The sequence below is a fragment of the Mustela nivalis genome, assembly GCF_964662115.1.
Source record: "Mustela nivalis genome assembly, chromosome: 12".
NCBI lineage: Eukaryota > Metazoa > Chordata > Mammalia > Carnivora > Mustelidae > Mustela > Mustela nivalis.
The window spans coordinates 71,789,767-71,809,623 of NC_139031.1; the positions used below are offsets into that span (position 1 = coordinate 71,789,767).

Sequence of the window (19,857 nt, forward strand, 5' to 3'; positions counted from 1 at the left end):
GTTTAGCCAGACTCTGCCTGATGCACTGGAGAATTTCAGTGAAGATGGCTGTCTTCCCTATGAAACAAGACTGAAGAAGACACCCATCTCATGTAACAGAAACACTGCCATCATCCTACATGCAGTAGGGGGCCGATCACTCCATTTCTGTTTAGTTGATTTTCTCTGAAACTTGTATTATAGGAAATGTGCAGTCATACCAGTTTTTGTTTCATTTTATGAATATAAAATAATAACTCTAACTGGAGAGCCATTCAGAATACTGATGTAACAAATGTGATTCTGTGGGCTAGGAAACATTTTGAATAAATATTTAAGATCACTTGCAAAACTATGTGAATGGTGATTTTATTCAGCACCATTCACTGTGTTTTCCTGATATCTACTACAATTGAGTAAAATACACAAAGTAATTTATAACACTTTCTCGATAAAGATCATGTAAAAATTCTGACACTTCCAAATGTTCATCTTTCTACTTATACATAATTTTGGGTGAACACAGTAAGATTTGTTAAGTAGAAGAATAAAGAAAACTTAATATTTTAATCCCTGTAATGTTTGAAGGATTAAGCAATATATTCAAAATGGTATTGAGTGTATTTTATTTTTTATTTTGCATTATCAAATACTAGTGATAGCTTATATATGTTTTCTTATACAAAAATTAAACATTCTTAATTTTAGATGTTGATGATTCTTACAGTTACAAAATTCTCTTATCACAGATGTATGTGAAACGATGATAACCCAACTTTTCACAGAAACTCAATGATACAATCTGTGTAAAGATTGATTTCCACTGAAGAGTAATTTTCAACTTGAATTAATCAGAAAATTTCTTGCCATCTCTTATTTCCTATGAAAATATAAATTATTTTAATTGAAACAGATTGTATTGATTGAAAGCTTGGTCAGTAGTCAACCATCGGAATTATTTTCAATAAACAGTTTAATTCACTGACCTTTTATTATTACCTGATGCATAAAACCAAACGTGTGTCCATTCATTCACTCGCGCAGCAAACACCTAGAGCATACAATATTATGTTCCAGTTTATTTTCTTTGTAATATCGATGACCTGCCTGAATGTTTTGTGATCATTTTATAATATTATGTGAGAATCCATCCAAACATACCTTTAACACATTTCCCTCTACCCTTCCACAGACTTACTTTAAATTTGCTCTTATTTATTCAAGTTAAAATAAGTTCTTACAATGCTCCTGTTTTGATATTGGCAATTCAGTTCAGATTTGTATACTGGTCACATTTTGAATTGGCACCAATATTTAACATCTTAATAAGAATCAGATAGATAGATCACTTTAAATATACCATTTCTGTAGGTAGGGACAATGTGTTTTATTTATCTGCAAGAGGGGCTTGGACACCTGTTAGTTCAAGTGCGCTGATACATTTAAGGCCTCTTTCACTCCGTTTAACGGTTGCATCTGGCTGGAGCAAGAATGATGGCAAAGATCTTGACCTTGAAACACCGGTTGGATTAAAGGGTTCAAGTGGATGATGGAAGCAGTGGCGGGGTTTAAGTGAGGGCCAAACAACGTGGGGATCAAAGCAGCCGAGGGCAGGGGCTGAAGTGTGATGTGGGGCGGGTGGAAGGGAGCAGCGGTGACCACATGTAGGGGGTGGCCCGCTAAGAAAGCGGGGTGTGCTGGGATGATCGTGGGAGTCAGAGGCGAAAATGCGAACGGAGTGAAATGTGGCTGGGAAAGAGGATGCAGATGAGCTATGGGGAGGGGGCCGCCATGGGAATTTAAGGAAGCAGAAACAGCAAAATGCTGCAGGAACGTGTGGTGGATGGTGGTGATGGAGGCGTGCTGGTGAACCGGGACCGTCTGGACGGCCGAGGCCGGGGAGAAGGCAGCCGGCCCTGAAGCAGGCAGAACTCGAAGATGCTTCGATAGGAGCTGTTTCTGCATGTGCTGCTGGGCTTGTAGCTGGAGGAGCTTGTATTTATCTATTTCTTCCGGAGAAAATGTGATTGGCTGTTGAATTAAAGGGGGCGAGCTGGATTTATGGCACACTTCTGATTCATCTTCTACTTTGTCATGCTTCTGCATAGTTCTGTCACAGTAAGGGTTTATATTTCCCTCTCCATGATTCATAGGCAGGCTCACATCCTCCAAGCCTAGTTTAATCTGGTCCTCTTTGGTCTCTGTTGAAACTGTAACACCAGTATATCTGTTAGATGGAAAAGCACCAGGGAAATCATTTGGTACTGGGTCACGGCGCTGAATAAAATGTTGGACTTCACCAATTAAAGGTTTTACTTGTTCTTTTGTTGTTGGGTTCTTTTTCATGTTTGGTGACTGAGAATCTGCTACCACATGAATTAGACCTTTAGAAAGATGGTTATTACAATCAGGATCTCCTAAAACAGCGACATTATTTGTCGGTGAACTTCTGACTTGGTCTTTCTCTAGAGTTCTTTGAATCGCACTGCCTTGATCATTCGTTTTTTTCCTTGCGTTCTGTGTTTTTTCAGACAAAGGCAATGCTGGTGGGTGACAGCCCAGTGGTGTGAATTGAATTGTGCATTGAATTTGTGAATGAGTCTCTGATTCATTTTTGTGATTCTTTGAAGAGACCTCAAAATTAGTTGATTGTTCCTGACATCGCTTGGCTTGCACTCTTTCTAAAAGACTTTTGGCTGTCAGGGGGGTCCTCTCTCCTTCCGTCAACTCTGTGGTTTCCGAAGGGCTGCTGGAACAGTTTCTTAGAAGGCAGCTGATGTTCCCAGAGTGACACTGCATGGAATTTACTTTTCCCAGGTCACAAATATGAGGGCTGTCCGAAGACTCTTGACTTCTCTTGCTTTTATTTAAGCAATAAACACTCTCTCCTGAGTGAGAGCCCCATCTGCCGTGCTGAGGTCCCTGGCAATGTGGTGGCTTTTCACTGTTCCCAAGATAGGACAGCTGTGAGCTAGAATCACAGTGGGGGATTCTCCTGGATTTGGTCCCTGAAAACTGCTGCTGATTTTTGCCCGGTTTAGGTCTTTGTCTACAGCGACCATATCTATGTGTGGAGTATTTTTCATTCTTAGCCGATTCCCACGATCTGCAATTCCGATCTCTCTGTATTTCAGATGGCAGGCAGGTGCCCTTGACCATCTCCTCAGATGGACAGAGGCAGCTGTGTTTTTGGTGTCTCCTTTTGCGCCTTTCAGAGGAGTTGTGTTCCCTTTTGCAAAAGAAGAGCAAATTACCTTGGCCATTCCCCCTAGACTTAGGACTTGAACAACCACTTCTCAGGCTGGATATGCCACCGGGGCACGTGTCTGAAGGGCTAGAAAGCCTAGTCAGAGACAGGTTTGGGGAATCTCTCCTGCAAGTTTGGTTTCTACATCCGGAAGTCCTGTGGGTCATGCCCGTGTGGTTACTATTCAAAATTACACTGAAGTCCTTCTCGTGACCACCGTGACCCCTCACTGGGTAAGAACTAGAATTCCGGGTGAACTGATTTGCATCTTCAAAATCTGAATGAGGATTGCAAGGAATCAGTTTTGGTTTCTTAGTCCTCGAGATGTAAGGAGAAAAAGCTAGGCCCTCACTTGCTTCATTTAGGATGACCCTTTGACAGCTTTGCCAGTGGGCCCTGGAAGGTTCCTTAAGTTCCTTATCACTATTATTGTTGTTTTCCACACAGTTCTTCAGAGAGATATCAAGGTAAGCAGGCACTTCAGGATTTTTCATTTCCAAATCACTTGCGCTAAAATTATGTTGATTCATATTTGGCTTAGAATTGTTGCAGCTCAAATTATATTTTCTCTGGAAATTTTCCCAATCTGGATTAGCTATCATCATCTTTGGTTTCGGAGACCGATCATCTTCCTGGATCAATTTTTGTTGGTCTTCAGTTAAACCTGAGACTTGGCTCTGTATTGTTGTCTTCATTTCCGAGGGCTCCTTCCTCAGTTCTGTTTTTAGGTCCTCTGAATCATGGTCACTCTTGGCGTTCCGAGAAAGCTTAAAATCAAAATACAAGGGGTTGCATCCATAAGAGATGCAGGGCTCTGTTTTTGTGAAGAGCAGAAGTTCCGTAGGCCACTGGAGAGTGGTGTGGCCATCCTTACTTTGTACGTGGAGAAAAGGCAATGGTTTCGACTTCGTATCGTGGGGACACGCGTCTCTTACAAGGCTCTGTACATTTTCGCTAACTCCTTCTGTTTCATCTAAAGATGCTTCTCTCATCTCCATTCCGGAGTCAGGATTCAGATGCACTGTACTGTTTTGCTTACTTGGCTCCAGCGATGGAAACTCATCCAGACACTCAAATATCCTGGTATCACTGGGCTTGTAAATGTTTGGTGGGCTGGAGGAAGCTCTTGCTTGGCATGAGTGATGAATGCAGTTTTCTGAAGAGTTCTTCAGTGTACTTCTAGTTTCTTTTTCTCTGCTGCAAGGAGTCAAATCCACATCTGAAAGATGAACATCAGATTTAGAGAATGAAGCATGAATGCCAATCGAATCTTCTACCGTTTCATCAATAGAGTCATTTTTGTCTTGCAGGATTTGAGAGCTTATGGAGAAGGTATTGTGTAATACACTCTCCAGATGGCGTGGTGTGATGTTTATATCTTTTTCCTTAGCGAGCTGCGTATTCTCATTTGCAAACCTGCGGCACTTGCATTTCTCCGCAGTTTGTTTTGCTTTGTAGGTGGGTGACTTGTTACAATCGTGGCTTTCCTCTGTGTTCTCACTGAAAACAGAGGCTGAAGATTCTAATTTCAAATGCACTTTTTTGGAAAAAGAAAACGATACTCCTGTCCTGTGGTTTGCATTGCTGAGATCCAAAGAGGTTTGTGGTACCCGATTTCCGAACAAATAACGTCTCTCCGTTTGCAACTGGTGTCGGTTTTGCATGGCAGACCGCTGTTTATCGGCAATGCTTCTGGGCAGATTCTTTCCTTTAAGGAGAAGAGTGCTTTTCATGCACGATACCTTCCTGCCATTCTTAACTGGGAAAATTCCTTGCTGGAGTTTCTTTTCTATGGCTATCCTGGGAGCTTTGTATGCTGGTCCATTTCCAGAAACACTGCAAATACAATAAATATTTTACATGACTAAAACATTAGATTTGAAATTTTATCTATATGTGAACATTTGTTAACATTAGATTTGAAATTTTATCTATATGTGAACATTTGTTAACATTTTTATCACGAGTTACTTTCTTTACGAAAGATAACTATTTCACAACACCCATGTTTCATAGAGGCTGTTTCTAAAATGCGTCACTTAAGTGTGTTCTTTTGAAATTAGCAAGAAGCAATAGCAGGTGACTATCTTATGCTTGTGCTGCAGAAGAAAATAAAGTGCTACATTTACATCCCAATAAGATGTTCTGCAGAACCTATGGGGTTTTGATTTTTGTTTTTTGGAATACTCACAAAGAGTTTTTCCATCAGTGACTTCACATTAAATAAGAAATGAAAGGGTACGATATGATAAGTCACTTCCAAAGTGACTTTTGCCTTTTCGTGTAAGGGCTACTCGTTTATAATTTTTTGTTGCCTCAGTTTTAAAATCCCTCCTGTTTGCTTCCCTTTGAAACAGTGTGGCTAGTTCTTCCTCCATGACTGCTCACTATTCTGACCAATTATACCGAATGCATAATAAAGTAACCCACGTCTACATGCCATCTCCATAGCTTCAATTATTTAGAAATCTTTTCTTTTGCATCTTCCTCATCTAAATATTTTCTACATTTTATGCATGTATCTGTTTTATCTTTTAACAGCTTTGTAGACATTATTCATTCCGCTGAGTTTAAATTAGTAATTTAGTCAGAAAACTGGAAACAACAGTAGCATAAGAGATGAAAGTCTTTAGGTTAAAATTGTCTCTTTAATGTTCTGCCTTAAAACTATAAACAAGGCCTTCCTGGGGGGAGGACAACACAAATCACATCTTTTTTCTTTGACTTGGCTTTGATGTATGTCTGTTTGCCTTTTCCTACTTTAGGTTCTTATTTATTTATTTTTTATTCAGTCATTTGTTACCTGAATATACAATACTAAAACGAGTAGCTTTGATTCTAATGGAGAAGTGTTCTGAGCCTTTCCCTTAGAAACTATTTCTTGTTGCCTTCAGTTATGACTATTTGGCCAATTAGTATAAAAGTCTGGAAGAACATTCCTTTTGTCCACCAAATTCCATATACTTTGCTTCCTCATGTTTACATGTTTAATATTATAGAAAAATACTTAGCCTCCTTTTATTCACTTTTGAAATGAATCCACTGGGGCAGTTGTATGATTTTGCAATTTTCCTTTTCACTTATGTATATATATTTATTATATTTCCAATCTATAATGTATTTTTATTACATTTGCTATTGAGGGTCTATTTTTATTACTATTTATCATTATTATTTTAATTATATTTATATATATTGATATATATATATATATCATTTACTATTGAGGATCTATTTTTATTATTTATTATTATTATTTTACTGTGTATATATACTTATACATATATGTATGTGTATATATATATATATATATCACATTTTGCCAGACCATAGTTACAGATTGATATCTTTGGGTTAATATTTGCTAGTACTACTGGGTACTTTCAATTCAACTTCTTCAGTTTAGTTTTATTTTTTCTGATTTCTCTGATTACTGCTTCTTCCCTGCTTAGCTTTTCATCCTGGAATTTACATGTCAAGTATACTGGCTCTCCTGATATATCTGTTAGGTCTTATTATTTATCTCAGTACTTTAGTGTCTTTAGTGTATTTCTCTTGTTCAGAAAGATCTTCTTGCTTTTAATTTCTATTTTACCAGTTCAATTTTTTACAATATCCAATCTATCACTTACTATGCCCATATGGATTTTAATTTACAATAGTTTCAGCCACCATTCATTCTTTAAATTAATACTTTCAGATTGTTCCCTCTTCATAAACTAATGGCTGTAGCTTTCAAATTACAGTGTTCCCTTGACTCTGGTGGAAAATAAATTTTTGAAAATTTCCAGTAACTGTTTGATAACAAAAACTTTCTTCTTACTCATCACATTAATCTTCTTTTTTTGGATCATTTTTTAAAATGCTTTTTTAGAGAGGGGGTTTAGGCATATTCAGCATGTGGAATGGAAAGGAACACCCTAACATAGGGCACCTGTTGTGATGTGTACTGCGTGTTGCGTGCAAGTTGCTAAATTCTACTCCTGAAACCAATACTATATACAATATGTTAACTAACTAGAATTTAAGTAAAAACTTCAAAAAAGAAAGGAAAGGAACACTCTGAGATAGCGTATGGCTTGTTAAATATTTCTTTCAAACATAAAGGGAAATAGATAGCACAGAGATTAATCACAGTTATTGGTCTTCTAAAGTGCCTGCCGTCTGGGGCTAGAAGGATGAGGACCGGAGAGAGCCACAGCTCTGGATTTTGCCTCAGGGCCGAAGAGACACTTTAGATTAAGTTGCAGCTATACTTCTGCTAAGTTACCTTCTCTAGGAATGTCAGTTAGTCTGATAACATCAGCATGTAGCACAAATTATTTCAAAGGTCTGGTGTATGAATATTATCATTCTACCTCTCATGATTCCATCATGACTCAGATATTTTACTATTTTTATATTACTGCTATTTTTCCCTTAATAATATTTTTGCTTATTATTGTGGCACTTCTGCGTGTTTTCTTGCTTTGATTTATGTGAGCCTAAATGTTCTTTGCTGTATTGCTGTTTTAGTTTACCGTTTATCTCTCTAATGTGTAAGCTTCTTTCTTTTATATTCTTTTAAATATTTTTAGTCCTCTTATTGTTTTTGTATTATATTTTGTTCTTCTTGTCCCTACTTCTTGTTCTCACTTTATAATCCAATCTACATTTATGATTATATTTTTACAAGTGTTAGCATTTTACCCTCATTATTAATCTTTTCTACCCACTAAGGTATGTGCTTTAAATTCTTTATCCCATTGCTTTCTACAGTTTAAATTCCCTTATCTTAAATCTGGTTTCTTTTTATTACTTTGGAATAACCCCACTTTTCTATCTTTGCGCTTTTCAATTCTATTATTTTAATAGAAGTTTATGCCTTTTAACATAACTAATGGTTTAATTTTTATAGTCATATTCTTATTTATGATTTTACTTCCTTTCCTAGAACTTCCTCTAGTTTCTTTCTATATTTTTTACATAATTGTTTTTAATTATAATAAAAAAATGACTATACAGGTATCCCTTCATTCTTATTAACTGATTGTCCATTCTAATAGCTCTCCCAAAATTCTAACTCTTGGCAACTAAATACATGCACAATTTAATTATCTTCTGTGCAAAAGTGTGCTTTCCCATATCCATACAACACAATTTCTTTAAATTATATAATATCCTAATGTCCTACATTATCCAGCTCTTATATAAGGAATTCCATTTTTTTCAGACTCAATGGTCCTATAATTTTTGAATTTTGGAACAATGTCCATATCAATATGCACTCTACTTAAATTTATACATAGTAGAATTTCACAAACAGAATGACTCTCCACCCCCATATGATAACGGGGCTGGCTGAGGAACCAGGTTGTGTTGAATTACACAGATATGGCCAAAGTTGACAGCCCTTCATAAGCTCCATTACCAGTTTTCTGCCATCATTTTTTCCATCAGTCTGATTTGAATATTCTTACTACTAGTAAATTCTCCTCCCTCCTCTATAGGATCATAGAAGAATTTTCTTGTTATCTGCATCATCCTACTTAGAAGCCTTTGTTATGAGAATAATGGACAGAGAAATGTTGTTCATTGTTGGCAGGTAGAAAGCCAGGTACCATTGTGTGTCCTGTTTCTAGGATTATAGAGGACCTCGGAACATGCATTTTTATACTAACCTCACCTCTGGACACATATTTTTTCAACCGTTATTTTTTTTAAAACCAAATTTCTCACTGAATTTTTTCATGATCATCTTTTATGGATTTTGATAAGTTAATTAAATTATTCTAAGATAGCAGTACAAATATAAGAATATATTTAAGGTGAATACTGTGTTTTTACTCATAAATTGATCCTTCAAATAAATATTTTCTTAGAATCAAATTTGAGCTCTAATATTTTATAGTACTCAATAACTCGAGTCATGCATTCCCAAATTTCTCACATATTGTTTTTCATTTCAAAAACAGCAGTTTACATTGTGGCACGGAGCTATAAATTTCACAATTCACTAGGCTGCTGTCAACTGCATTAATTACCTACATTAGGTGTTCAACATTATGATTCATAGGAACACAAATCACAACCAGCAAATTTAATTGAGTTCCAGGTAACAATTGCCTCACTTTGAAACATTCGGCAGTTCCAAGCTTCTGCAAAACAGCTATTTTTAAGCTACAAGAATGTATTAGTATAACGTGTGTTATAATTATCAATTTAAATGTCATGGTGTGGTACTTTCAACCACATTAATTACATCTTCTTTTGTCATCTGGACAATGGTGGTGCTATTTATTCCAAGTTCAGGTGTGTACAGGGAAATGTACACACAGGGAAATGAAGATTTCTTTCCTCCCCAAAAGATGCATTGTCCTTTATGTTTTTTAAAAATTATTATTATAAAACTTAAAATAATTACTAAAGAGCTATTTAAATCAACTGGACAATAAAGGCCACTACATTAGAATCATCCTTAGAACTTTTCCTTAAAGTGCACATAAAATTAATAATATTGGGAAAGAAAAAAGTCAGATACCGAAAGAACTAACTCATGAGCCTTTAACTACTAGAACTATTTGTCCCCAAATATATCTTTTGATTAATTACAATTTGTTCACGTTGTAACAGTGAATCAAGCAAATTTATCTTCGACATTTTCCTGATGATTGAAGGGAGTTTTGAACCATCCCATCCTGGACACCTCTAATTCTTACCATTCAGACTGTTGTCTTAACTCGGCCAGCTGGTGAAGCCTTTTAAGTGCTTTTTCTTGTTTCTTCTCATCTTTCCATGACTTAGAAGCTACGTTTCGAGCAAATTCCCGTTGCTTTAATTCCTTCAGTCTCTATGGACAGAGAAGCAAAAAGAAAATGTGCTATAAGTAATATACTTTTCTTTTCCATCCATAAGCCTCCTTCTTCAACTTTGTCCTGGGTGCAGAGGTGACTTTCTGGATAGACAGAGTAAAAAAGTGCCTTTTCCATCGATGTTATTCTCTTCTGCAAGATAAATGTAGTTGTCAGCTTATTTATCAAAGCTTGTCACAATCACTACAGAAGTGTGCTGCCAAGCTGAACCCCAGTTCTTGTTGGAACCACCCTGGCTACCTATCTGCAGTCATTTATGTGCCTGTGAAAACGTAAGTCAAAAAATGTGTCATATGGGAACGCGTGAAGGGAGACGAGGTTATAGGGTGCACTTTCCTCTCCACATTGACCCCGGCCCCCTCACTTGCAAAACATACCTACTCTTTTTCATGAAAATTGATGCTATTAAATACACTTGGTGAAATGAGCTTGTTTCATTTAAGAGCATCTGTTAAATTGTGAAAGACTTAGTTCAAAACTCTTAATAAGATTCTCAACTCCTTTTTTCCTGGTGGAGATATTTATCCAACGCAGATTTCTACATCCTATCCAGGAGGATAAAAATGGGTCAGGGATTTACACTCAAGATAGATGCTTGGCCTTGCTTGATTTAAATTAACCTACCACTTCTTTTAATTAATCTTTTCTCAAAAACAATTGGCTTACATGCAAATTGGACGTTGCTCATTACCTGTTTGGATTTCCACTTCCGAACTGGCCACTAAGCACACCTAATGAAATTGAACAAATTGAGAAACAGCCACAATCAAACGAGCCTCTTGAAGTTTGGCACTTAATCCTGAATTGAGAAGATATTTGAAGATTAGTCTCTCTTAACCCACGCAAAGTGATTTTAAACTGTCTGAAATCTATATCTTTTTAATTTGTTTTCATTTTCTGAACCAGGTAGAGAAGATAGCTCCCAGGAACGGCAAAAATCACATACCTCTCCAGTGAGGCCCTAATGCGGGAATGGGCTATTCCCCACCCCTAAACCGAGAGCCCCAAACTTCAATGACCATCAGCTCTTTCCTAAAAGGGGACATGCTTATGAGAGAAGGTGATCAGATAACTACATCTGGGCTAAGTAGCTGAAGAAGGAGGCAAGACCAACCTTTCAAAGAGAGGATATTTCCAAGCACAAAGAACAAGGGGTGCCTGGGTGGCATAGTCTGTTAAGCGTCCGACTCTTGGCTCCAGCTCAGGTCATGATCTCGGGTTGTGAGATCGAGCCCTGTGTTGGGCTCTGCTTGAGTTTCTCTTTCCCTCTGCCTACCCTTCCCAGCCCTCTAACTCTCTCTCTCAAATAAATAAATAAATAAATAAATAAATAAATAAATATTTAAAAAACATAAAAGAGTTTCACAGAACTAGAAAGAGACACAGAGGGAACATTGGAGGCTTTTAAATAAGAGAGAATTACAAGAAATAAAAGAATGGCCCATATGTAGAAAAAAACAAGGCGAAGAAAAACAAAACAAAACAAAACAAAAAACCATTGACAATTCTCTAGAGCTGATAAATAGCAGAGTGTCTAAGCCTTAAGAGACAGCCATGGTCAGAAGGGAGAAAGGCTTTTAAAATCTCCAATCCTATCTGCCCTCCTGCTCACTCTTCCTTAGCCTCCCTATACATAATAATCTAGTTGTTGTTGTTCTTGTTGTTTTAAGATTTTATTTATTTATTTATTTGTCAAAGAGAGAGAGAGAGAGAGAGAGAGCACGTGCACAAGCAGGCAGAGTGGCAGGCAGAGGCGGAGAGAGAAGCAGGCTCCCCGCCAAGCAAGGAGCCCAATGAGGGACTCAATCCCAGGACCCTGGGATCATGACCAAAGGCAGTGGCTTAACCAACTGAGCCACCCAGGCATCCTAATAATCTGGTTTTTGAAGTGAAAGCTTATCGTATGAACAAAGATCTTCTGGAAATTATTCTACACAATTTCAAAGCCCACATAAATACGTTATATTTATTTAATATTTGATATTACCCATATGTAAAACCTGAATAGCCTAGAAGAGGAAATGTATTTATTTGCTCACAACAACTTACACTTGATTGGAATCTTGTTTGAAGCTTCCAGGTATGACTCTATTTCTTTCACAAGCATCTCAGATACCCGGATGGCACTGTCTCGGAGTTACAGAAATGATTGAGAATTCTGTCTTATTTACCCAACAACACATACTGTCAACTACTACTATATAATAGGGACATCAAATTGTCAAATCAATAATTTTCCCTTCAAGGAAGACAGACAAGTAAATAGATATTTTTGTAAGATGGTATTGAGTTTCTCAATGGGGGTAGACACAAAATGCATTCGAAGCACAGAGGAAAAGTTAAGACAGACTGGAGAGGTAGAGATTTGTTGTGTTAAGGAAGTCAGCAAAGTTAAACTGTGTTTAAGGAACACAGAAAACTGAAAGAGATTTTGTTTAAAGACATCTAGCCACAGATTTGGCTTAGCAAATGCTGGGTGCTCAAGGCTGCACAGAGAAAAACCCTAGAGATCTATGGAGGGAACCCCTCAAATTTTCAGCAGTCTGAATTGCAGTGAAAAGACTACTCAGGCTGGAAAAGGGCCACCTGAAAGAACTGATGGCCCCAGTGCCTAGCATTCATACAGGATCAGGAACAGCACTTGTTCTCACCAATGAAACTGGAAAAATTCATGGAACAGTGAGTTAAGAATTCAGAGAAATCTTGGGGCATCTGGGTGGCTCAGTCAGTTAAACATCTGACCCTTGATCTCAGATCAGGTTTTGATTTCAAGGTCGTTGAGTACAAGCTCTGTGTTGAGCTCCATGCAGGGCATGAAGCCTATGTTAAAAAAAAAAAATTCAGGAAAACCTTGCTTCAGTAGACAATAATTTGCTATGGATTGAACACTAATTTGAATTTGCCTGGCAAATCATAAAAGCAAGAAATCCAAGTACAAATCTGACTACAAGTAACTTAGTTGCATTTCAGAACCAAATTTAAAGAAATTTATATGAATACAAAAATACTCAGCAAGAGCAAGGAGAATTTAATAACATATAATATCCTATCAAAGACTATCAGGCATGCAAAAATTATCATGAAAGCACAGCCTAAGACGTGGAAAATAATCAGTTGAGAACAATAAAGAACTGACACATGTTAGAACTGGCAAAAGCATACATTGGGACACATAACTATATCCTGGGAGCTCAAGAATTAGATAAATTAGATAAAAGATGGTGATCAACTGGACAATTGCACAACCTGGGCCTCTGAAAAAGGGAGAAGGAACATTTGCAAATATAGTGGGTGAAAGTTTTCCAAATTCCCTGAAAACTAAAAACCCACAGATTGTCCTCAAAATCTCAAGCACAAGAAAACTATACCAACACTTGTTATTATCAAATTTTTATTTTTATTTTTATTTTTAAGGGTCATTTATTTATTTATTTATTTATTTTTACTGTGTTATGTTAGTCACCATATAGTACATCATTAGTTTTTGGTGTAGTGTTCCATGACTCACTGTTTGCATATAACACTCAGTGCTCCATGTAATCTGTGCATTCCTTAATACCCATCACCAGGCTCCCCCATTGCCCGCCCCGCCCCTTCTAAATCAGTAAAAAAGTGGAATCTTTTTTAAACATCTAAAGAGAAATGACATATTCTTACATAACACAAAGAGTAGGATGGCAAAAAAGTTCTTATTGGAAACAATACAAATGAGAAAGCAGTGGAGCAACATATTTAAATTTTGCGTAGAAGATTAAAAATTTCTCAAAATAAAATTTTATACTTAGTGAAGATATCTTTTTTTAGAGATTTTATTTATTTTATTTTAGAGATAGAGAGAGAGCGTGAGCAGGGGCAGAGAGATGAGTGAGAGAATTTCAAGAAGACTCTGTGCTGAGTAGGGAGTCCGACACAGGGCTCAATCTCATGACCCTGAGATCATGGCCTGAACTGAAACCAAAGGTCCAATGCTTAGCCAACTGAGTCACCCAGATGCCCCCCAAACTATCTTTTTTTAAAAAAAAGAAGATGAAATAAAAATATTTTAAGACAAGAAAAACTGGAAAAATTCAGGAACACAACCAGAGTATGTTAAAGAATATCACTGGGCAAAAGGAAAATAATATCAGATAGAAATGCACATCTACACTAAAGAATAAATACCAGAAATAGTAACTACAGGATAAATAAGACATATGTTTTAGAATTTGAATGTATTTAGACGATGTAAGCAAAAATAATAGCTATGTTTTAGGGAATTTATAACAAATTTATAATTAAAATGTTTGACAACAATAGCACAAAACCCAAGGGGAAGAAATAACAAATATGTTGAAAGATCTTATTAAATACATGAAATGGTGGAATAACAATTGAAAGTAGACTGTGATCAATAAAGAAGTACACAATATGCTCTATGGCAACCATTAGTATTAAGAAAAGAATGTGTTTTAGCCAATAGGATAACACAGAAGATAAAAGGAAATCACTACATTTATTCAGTCCAAAAGAAGGCAGAAAGAAAGTAAAAAGGAAGGTAAAATAGATGGGACAGTTTCAAAACAAATAGCAGGGTAACAACTAAAATCTAAATATATCGCTAATCAAATTAAATGTAAATGGTCTAAACACTGGAATTAAAAGTATCAGTTTGGATTAAAAAGTAAGCTCCAACTATATGTTGACTACAAAAACAAACTTTTAAAATACAGATACAATGGGTTAAAAGAATATAAAAAGATATATTATGTCAACAGCAGTGAAGGAAAGATGGGAGGGCTCAATTATTCAAAAGCAGAGTAGATTTTAGAGCAGATTTATTACCAGGAATAAAAAAGGGTTATTTCATAATTATATGGGATAAATCAATCAGAATGTCAAAATAAGCCTAAATGTTTCTATACCCAATAACAAAGCTTCCAAATACACAAAGCAAGAATGGATAAAACTGCAAAGAGAAAAAGTTAAATCCACAATTACTTAGGAGTTTTCAGTGACCTTCCACCAAACAACAGAATGTTAATCTCAAATACCATACTTCTGGAAATGGTTACACCAAGGTGATCATGCCTGTTACAAAAGACCCTTCCAACAGCTGACTTGTCTAATGAAAAGAGAACTGGACAGATAAGGAAAACTTCCAAGGATCAAGGGGTCACATTTTGCCAACCGCATAGTTTAGCTTGGGTTTTCCTAAGTTTCTACTTCTCTTCTCCCATTCTAATAAAAACCCACTTATTGAAACAATGGCAGGTACTAGAATTGTCAGTAATCTTACTCAGTTTAAACAGAAAACAAACCAGTTGGGAATAAATACAAGTTCTTTGAGGGTATATAGTGGATTGGTACTTATCAAGAACGGCACAAGATAAACATATTTCAGAGAAAAAAAAGTTGCTACCTCACACATTTATAAAGAACAGCAGAAAGCTCAGCAATCGTTGCTTATCAGCAGGGACTCTGGGTGAACAGGTTAGAGCAGGTGAGTCTGAACTTCACTGGGATGGAGAGTAAGGAAGATAGAGAGTAGCACCCAACAATAGGGAGACAATAAAACAAAGTGTCTCATGTCCAGAGGTGTTGATGGTGGACAGCACAGTACAGGGGTTAAGAGAAAGATTCTGAAATCAGTCAGACCTGACTTTGTATCTTGCCTCTGTCACTCACTAGCTTTGAGTCTCTAAGAAAGTTACTCAGTCTTCACACACTCAGGTTTACACACTTGTAACATGGCAAACTATCACTATTTGCCATGGCGGTTCTTGGAATTATTATTTGAATTGGGAAAGGTAAAAGTTAGTATCAGTTTGGATACTAGCACAGCACCTGATACATACAAATGCTCAATGGGTATGAACTATGATCACTTCTAGAGGTCAGGAATGGCCAGATTTTATGGATCTTTGTGAAGCAACATAAATGAAAGCCCTCGATTTACCTGGCAAAGGGGAGCTATCGAGAAAGAACACCTGATTGATATTTTTACTGAAAACAGAGTGTTTGAGTGGTTTTCATCTGGGTTTTACAAAACTGGTAGGTATAGTCTTTTCTACAGGAGAAGACAGGAAAAGGAAGCATGTTCCTTACCCTTGTCTTGAACAATTTATGTTTCATTGAACAAGCAACATGCAATTTCTGTAAGTCCATGATCTTTGTTACAGAAGAAAATTATAAATTTTGGATTCAAGTATGAGTTGTTGGGAGACTTTTCTTTGACAGATATTATTTGAAGTTTGCTCTTGGGTATTATTATTATCTAAAATGGATCTCAATCAGGAAAGAGGGTAAAAGTATTTCCTAGAGGGAAATGGAGACAACTAGTTCATGTCCTTGTATTTTGCAAAAGAATTTAAAAGTGAAATTGCAGAACAGATGGTCTTCCTGGTCCTGAAGAGAGGCTACCTGCCATGGTCCTTTCCCAGATCAAAAGCAATTTAATAAAAGACAGATGCAGGGGTCAAGTTGAAGAAAGTAAAGCAGTCCTCACGTATCTTCTCCAGTTTCACAAGGTATTTCACTTGCTCTGAACAAAAAGTAGCATAAGGCTTATGGAGATACAGCTGCTAAAACAAACTTATGAAATATTTGGAATTTAATTTTTTTCTCAGCTTCACTTTAAAAGCACAAACTAAGCAATCTTTATTTCCCTACCTGCCAACATGAATGCTTGGCACATGCGTTGCAAGTGGAATTCAGCCGTGAATAAATAAATGAAGAGGCAAATTGATCAGGTCGGTGAATCTCTGTGTGCTTGGAATGGTAATATCCCCAATATTACTGCGTACCAGTCAGAACACGCACGTGAGCCTCTGCCCACGCTGGGAACCGCTCTCCATTCACCTTCACTGGAGCAGAACGGCACGTGTAAAATAGATTTACTCATGTGTATCTACCTTTTTTCCTCTCTTAAATAGAATAATTCCTTCCATCCCTGCACTTTCATCTGTAGATCTCAGGGTACTTTGCTGGCATTCATGATTTTCTTCACAGAGGAGCAAAACCCCAATGCAAAAGGTCAAAATTTATTAACCTCAGTTTAGAGATGAAGAAACAAACATAGAAGGCTAAATGGCATGATCCACACCAAAGCAGACACCCAGCCAACTGTGACTTGAAAACAGAAAGTCTGATCCTCACGAAAGAAAGGAAAAGTTAGAAATGTTTATGTAAAATTCTAGACATTTCTAATAGTTTCATTTTGTAAAACTTAAAAGTCTATCCAGTTCTTAGATATTGTTCATTGCTTGGAAATGTTTTTATCAAAATGATGGGGGAGACATTTATAGATAATTAAGAATAATCTAAAACAGGAGATGGCATAATTTGAACAATAACATGATCAAGACATAAGAATTAAATTACACAAAAAGTCTTTATTATTTCTCAGAAGAATTCTACATGTTGAAATGGGACTTCCCTTATTTTTTGCTTTTTTGTGTGTGTTGTCTTTTTTTCTTTTCTTTTTTTTATTTTTAAAGATTTATTTATTTATTTGACAGACAGAGATCACAAGTAGGCAGAGAGGCAGGCAGAGAGAGAGAGGGGAAAGCAGGCTCCCTGCTGAACAGAGAGCCCGATGCGGGGCTCAATCCCAGGACTCTGGGATCATGACCTGAGCCGAAGGCAGATGCTTTAACCCACTGAGTCACCCAGGTGCCCCTGTGTGTTGTCTTTTATGTGATCAGGTAGCTATACAAACACAGACAGTGAAATGAACTAAAATATTTGAAGGTCTCAGACCGATCTTCTTAGAAGATGCAGTCCGGGCTACTCACCAGGACGAGTTCTCTGCTGTGTTCCAGAAAGAATCCTCTGGTAGAATTTATTCTGCTGAGGACCAACGGAGCCACAAGCAAGCCAGAAATAGGGGAGAAGAAATAAACCTGGAACTGATACTCCACCCCCATTCATTTCTTCACAAATGCGAAGTTAAATACTTTCCAGCAACATCTGGAGGATTCTTCATATAGTTGCTGAACTAGAAATTGCTGGACTTTAAATATAATTGTTGATGGTCAGCCCACTGTGCTGTGAGAGACAGGACCTAGAGATTCCTTGTTAGGTCATTTCTGGTCTCTTTCACTGGCTAAGCGAGATATGTCCAGGAAGGAAGACACTGCTTATAAATGTGAGTTTGGGGATGTTTGTAGTTTCTAAAATAACCTAAAAATGTGGCTACAAAAGGACATTTCTTTGTAACCCCAATACCCTGAGGCACCTCTGTGGCTTAAGGAGGGGAATATACTCGGTATGTAAAGTATATGCCCCTGACAAGACACCATGCCACCCCTTCCAATGCTCAGGATCCCTTAAGAAGTCCTCAAACAGCAAACAGACAGCTCTGGTGTTCCCGTTTCTTCTGAGAAGTTCTCTTCATCCTCAAGCTATTAGAGTCAGGATTCAAATCAATTGTGATACAAGGTGCAAACATTTATTGCATTTTTAATGGTAGGATTTATTTATTTTCTGTACCATGGCATAAAGTTTGTAGTGCTTTTGTGAACCACATTATATCAGGCAAGAATATAGCCAATAAGGTAGCAACATCAATACGTCCAGTGATTGTTGTGAAATGATTAGCAGCATTGCAAAGGAAGTGCTTTGGTGATGAGTGAATGAAAATTGCTTTTCAAACAGATTTAGTAGTAAAATGCAAGGAACTTTTAATCCCCACCCTTCTCCGTGAACACATATTAGAAGAGAAGAGAATTAACTCCCAGTAAGTGTCTGCAGGAAGTGTCTAGTTATGGAGAAAGCCAGCATTTCTGGAATGAACAAATAAAAATTCATTAATTAAAGGTTATGACTAGTATAAACATCTGATTAGATTAATGCTTAGTTAGTAAGACCTGAAAAAAATAATTTTGCATTCCAAAATGTAAATTAAGAAAATCCAGACACTTTTTCCTCATGCTACAGTGTCTCAAAACTGCAACTATTTCTATGGATAAAAAGTAGAGAGTGTCAGAATGCTTCAGAAGTGTTTTTAATAGTCTATTATGTCAATTATTTGTAATTTAATTATTTATGTTTAATTATTTGTAAAATTTGTCTTTAAAAAGTGTTATTTATGCCATAAAAATGTTCAAATAAAGTTTACAAATCTCTGGTTGAGAAACACCTCCAAGTGTCAAAATGTAGAGTCAGAATGTTTCTCAGAGGATAATGCGTTGAAGTATCAAATAGGTTAAGGATATTTTTGGGATCCCTAGTCACACGTGGACCAGAATGAGGCCTTAAGGAAATGTTTTTTAATTTTTTAATTTTTTTATTAACATATAGTGTATTATTAGCCCCAAGGGTACATGTCTACGAATCGCCAGGTTTACATACTTCACAGCACTCACCATAGCACATACCTTCCCCAATGTCCATAACCCAACCATCCTCTCCCTACGCGCCTCCCCCCAGCAACCCTCAGTTTGTTTTGTGACATTAAGAGTCTCTTATGGTTTGTCTCCCTCCCAATCCCATCTTGTTTCATTTATTCTTTTCCTACTGCCTGAATCCCCCACATTGCATCTCTACTTCCTTATAGCAGGGAGATCATATGATAGTTGTCTTTTTCTGATTGACTTATTTCACTCAGAATAATACCCTCTAGTTCCATCCACATTGTTGCAAATGGCAAGATTTCATTTCTTTTGGTGGCTGCAATATATATATATATATATATATATATATATATATATGATCACATTTTCTTCATCTATTCATCTGTTGATGGACATCTAGGTTCTTTCCATAGTTTGGCTATTGTGGACATTGCTGCTATAAACATTT

The 19,857-nt window shown here is 36.8% G+C and overlaps 1 protein-coding gene across 1 annotated transcript in view; it reads right to left on the bottom strand.

Moving 5' to 3' along the window:
* Positions 1-503: 503 nt before the first annotated feature.
* ZNF804B (zinc finger protein 804B) overlaps positions 504-19,857 on the bottom strand; it is a 512,406-nt gene continuing 493,052 nt past the window's right edge. The window contains exons 3-4 of the mRNA XM_082692323.1: positions 9,925-10,055; positions 504-5,062 (exon numbers count right to left, since the gene is read on the bottom strand). Coding sequence (XP_082548449.1) covers positions 1,399-5,062; positions 9,925-10,055 — 3,795 coding nt within the window. The 3' untranslated portion in view covers positions 504-1,398. The remainder of the gene's footprint in view (positions 5,063-9,924; positions 10,056-19,857) is intronic.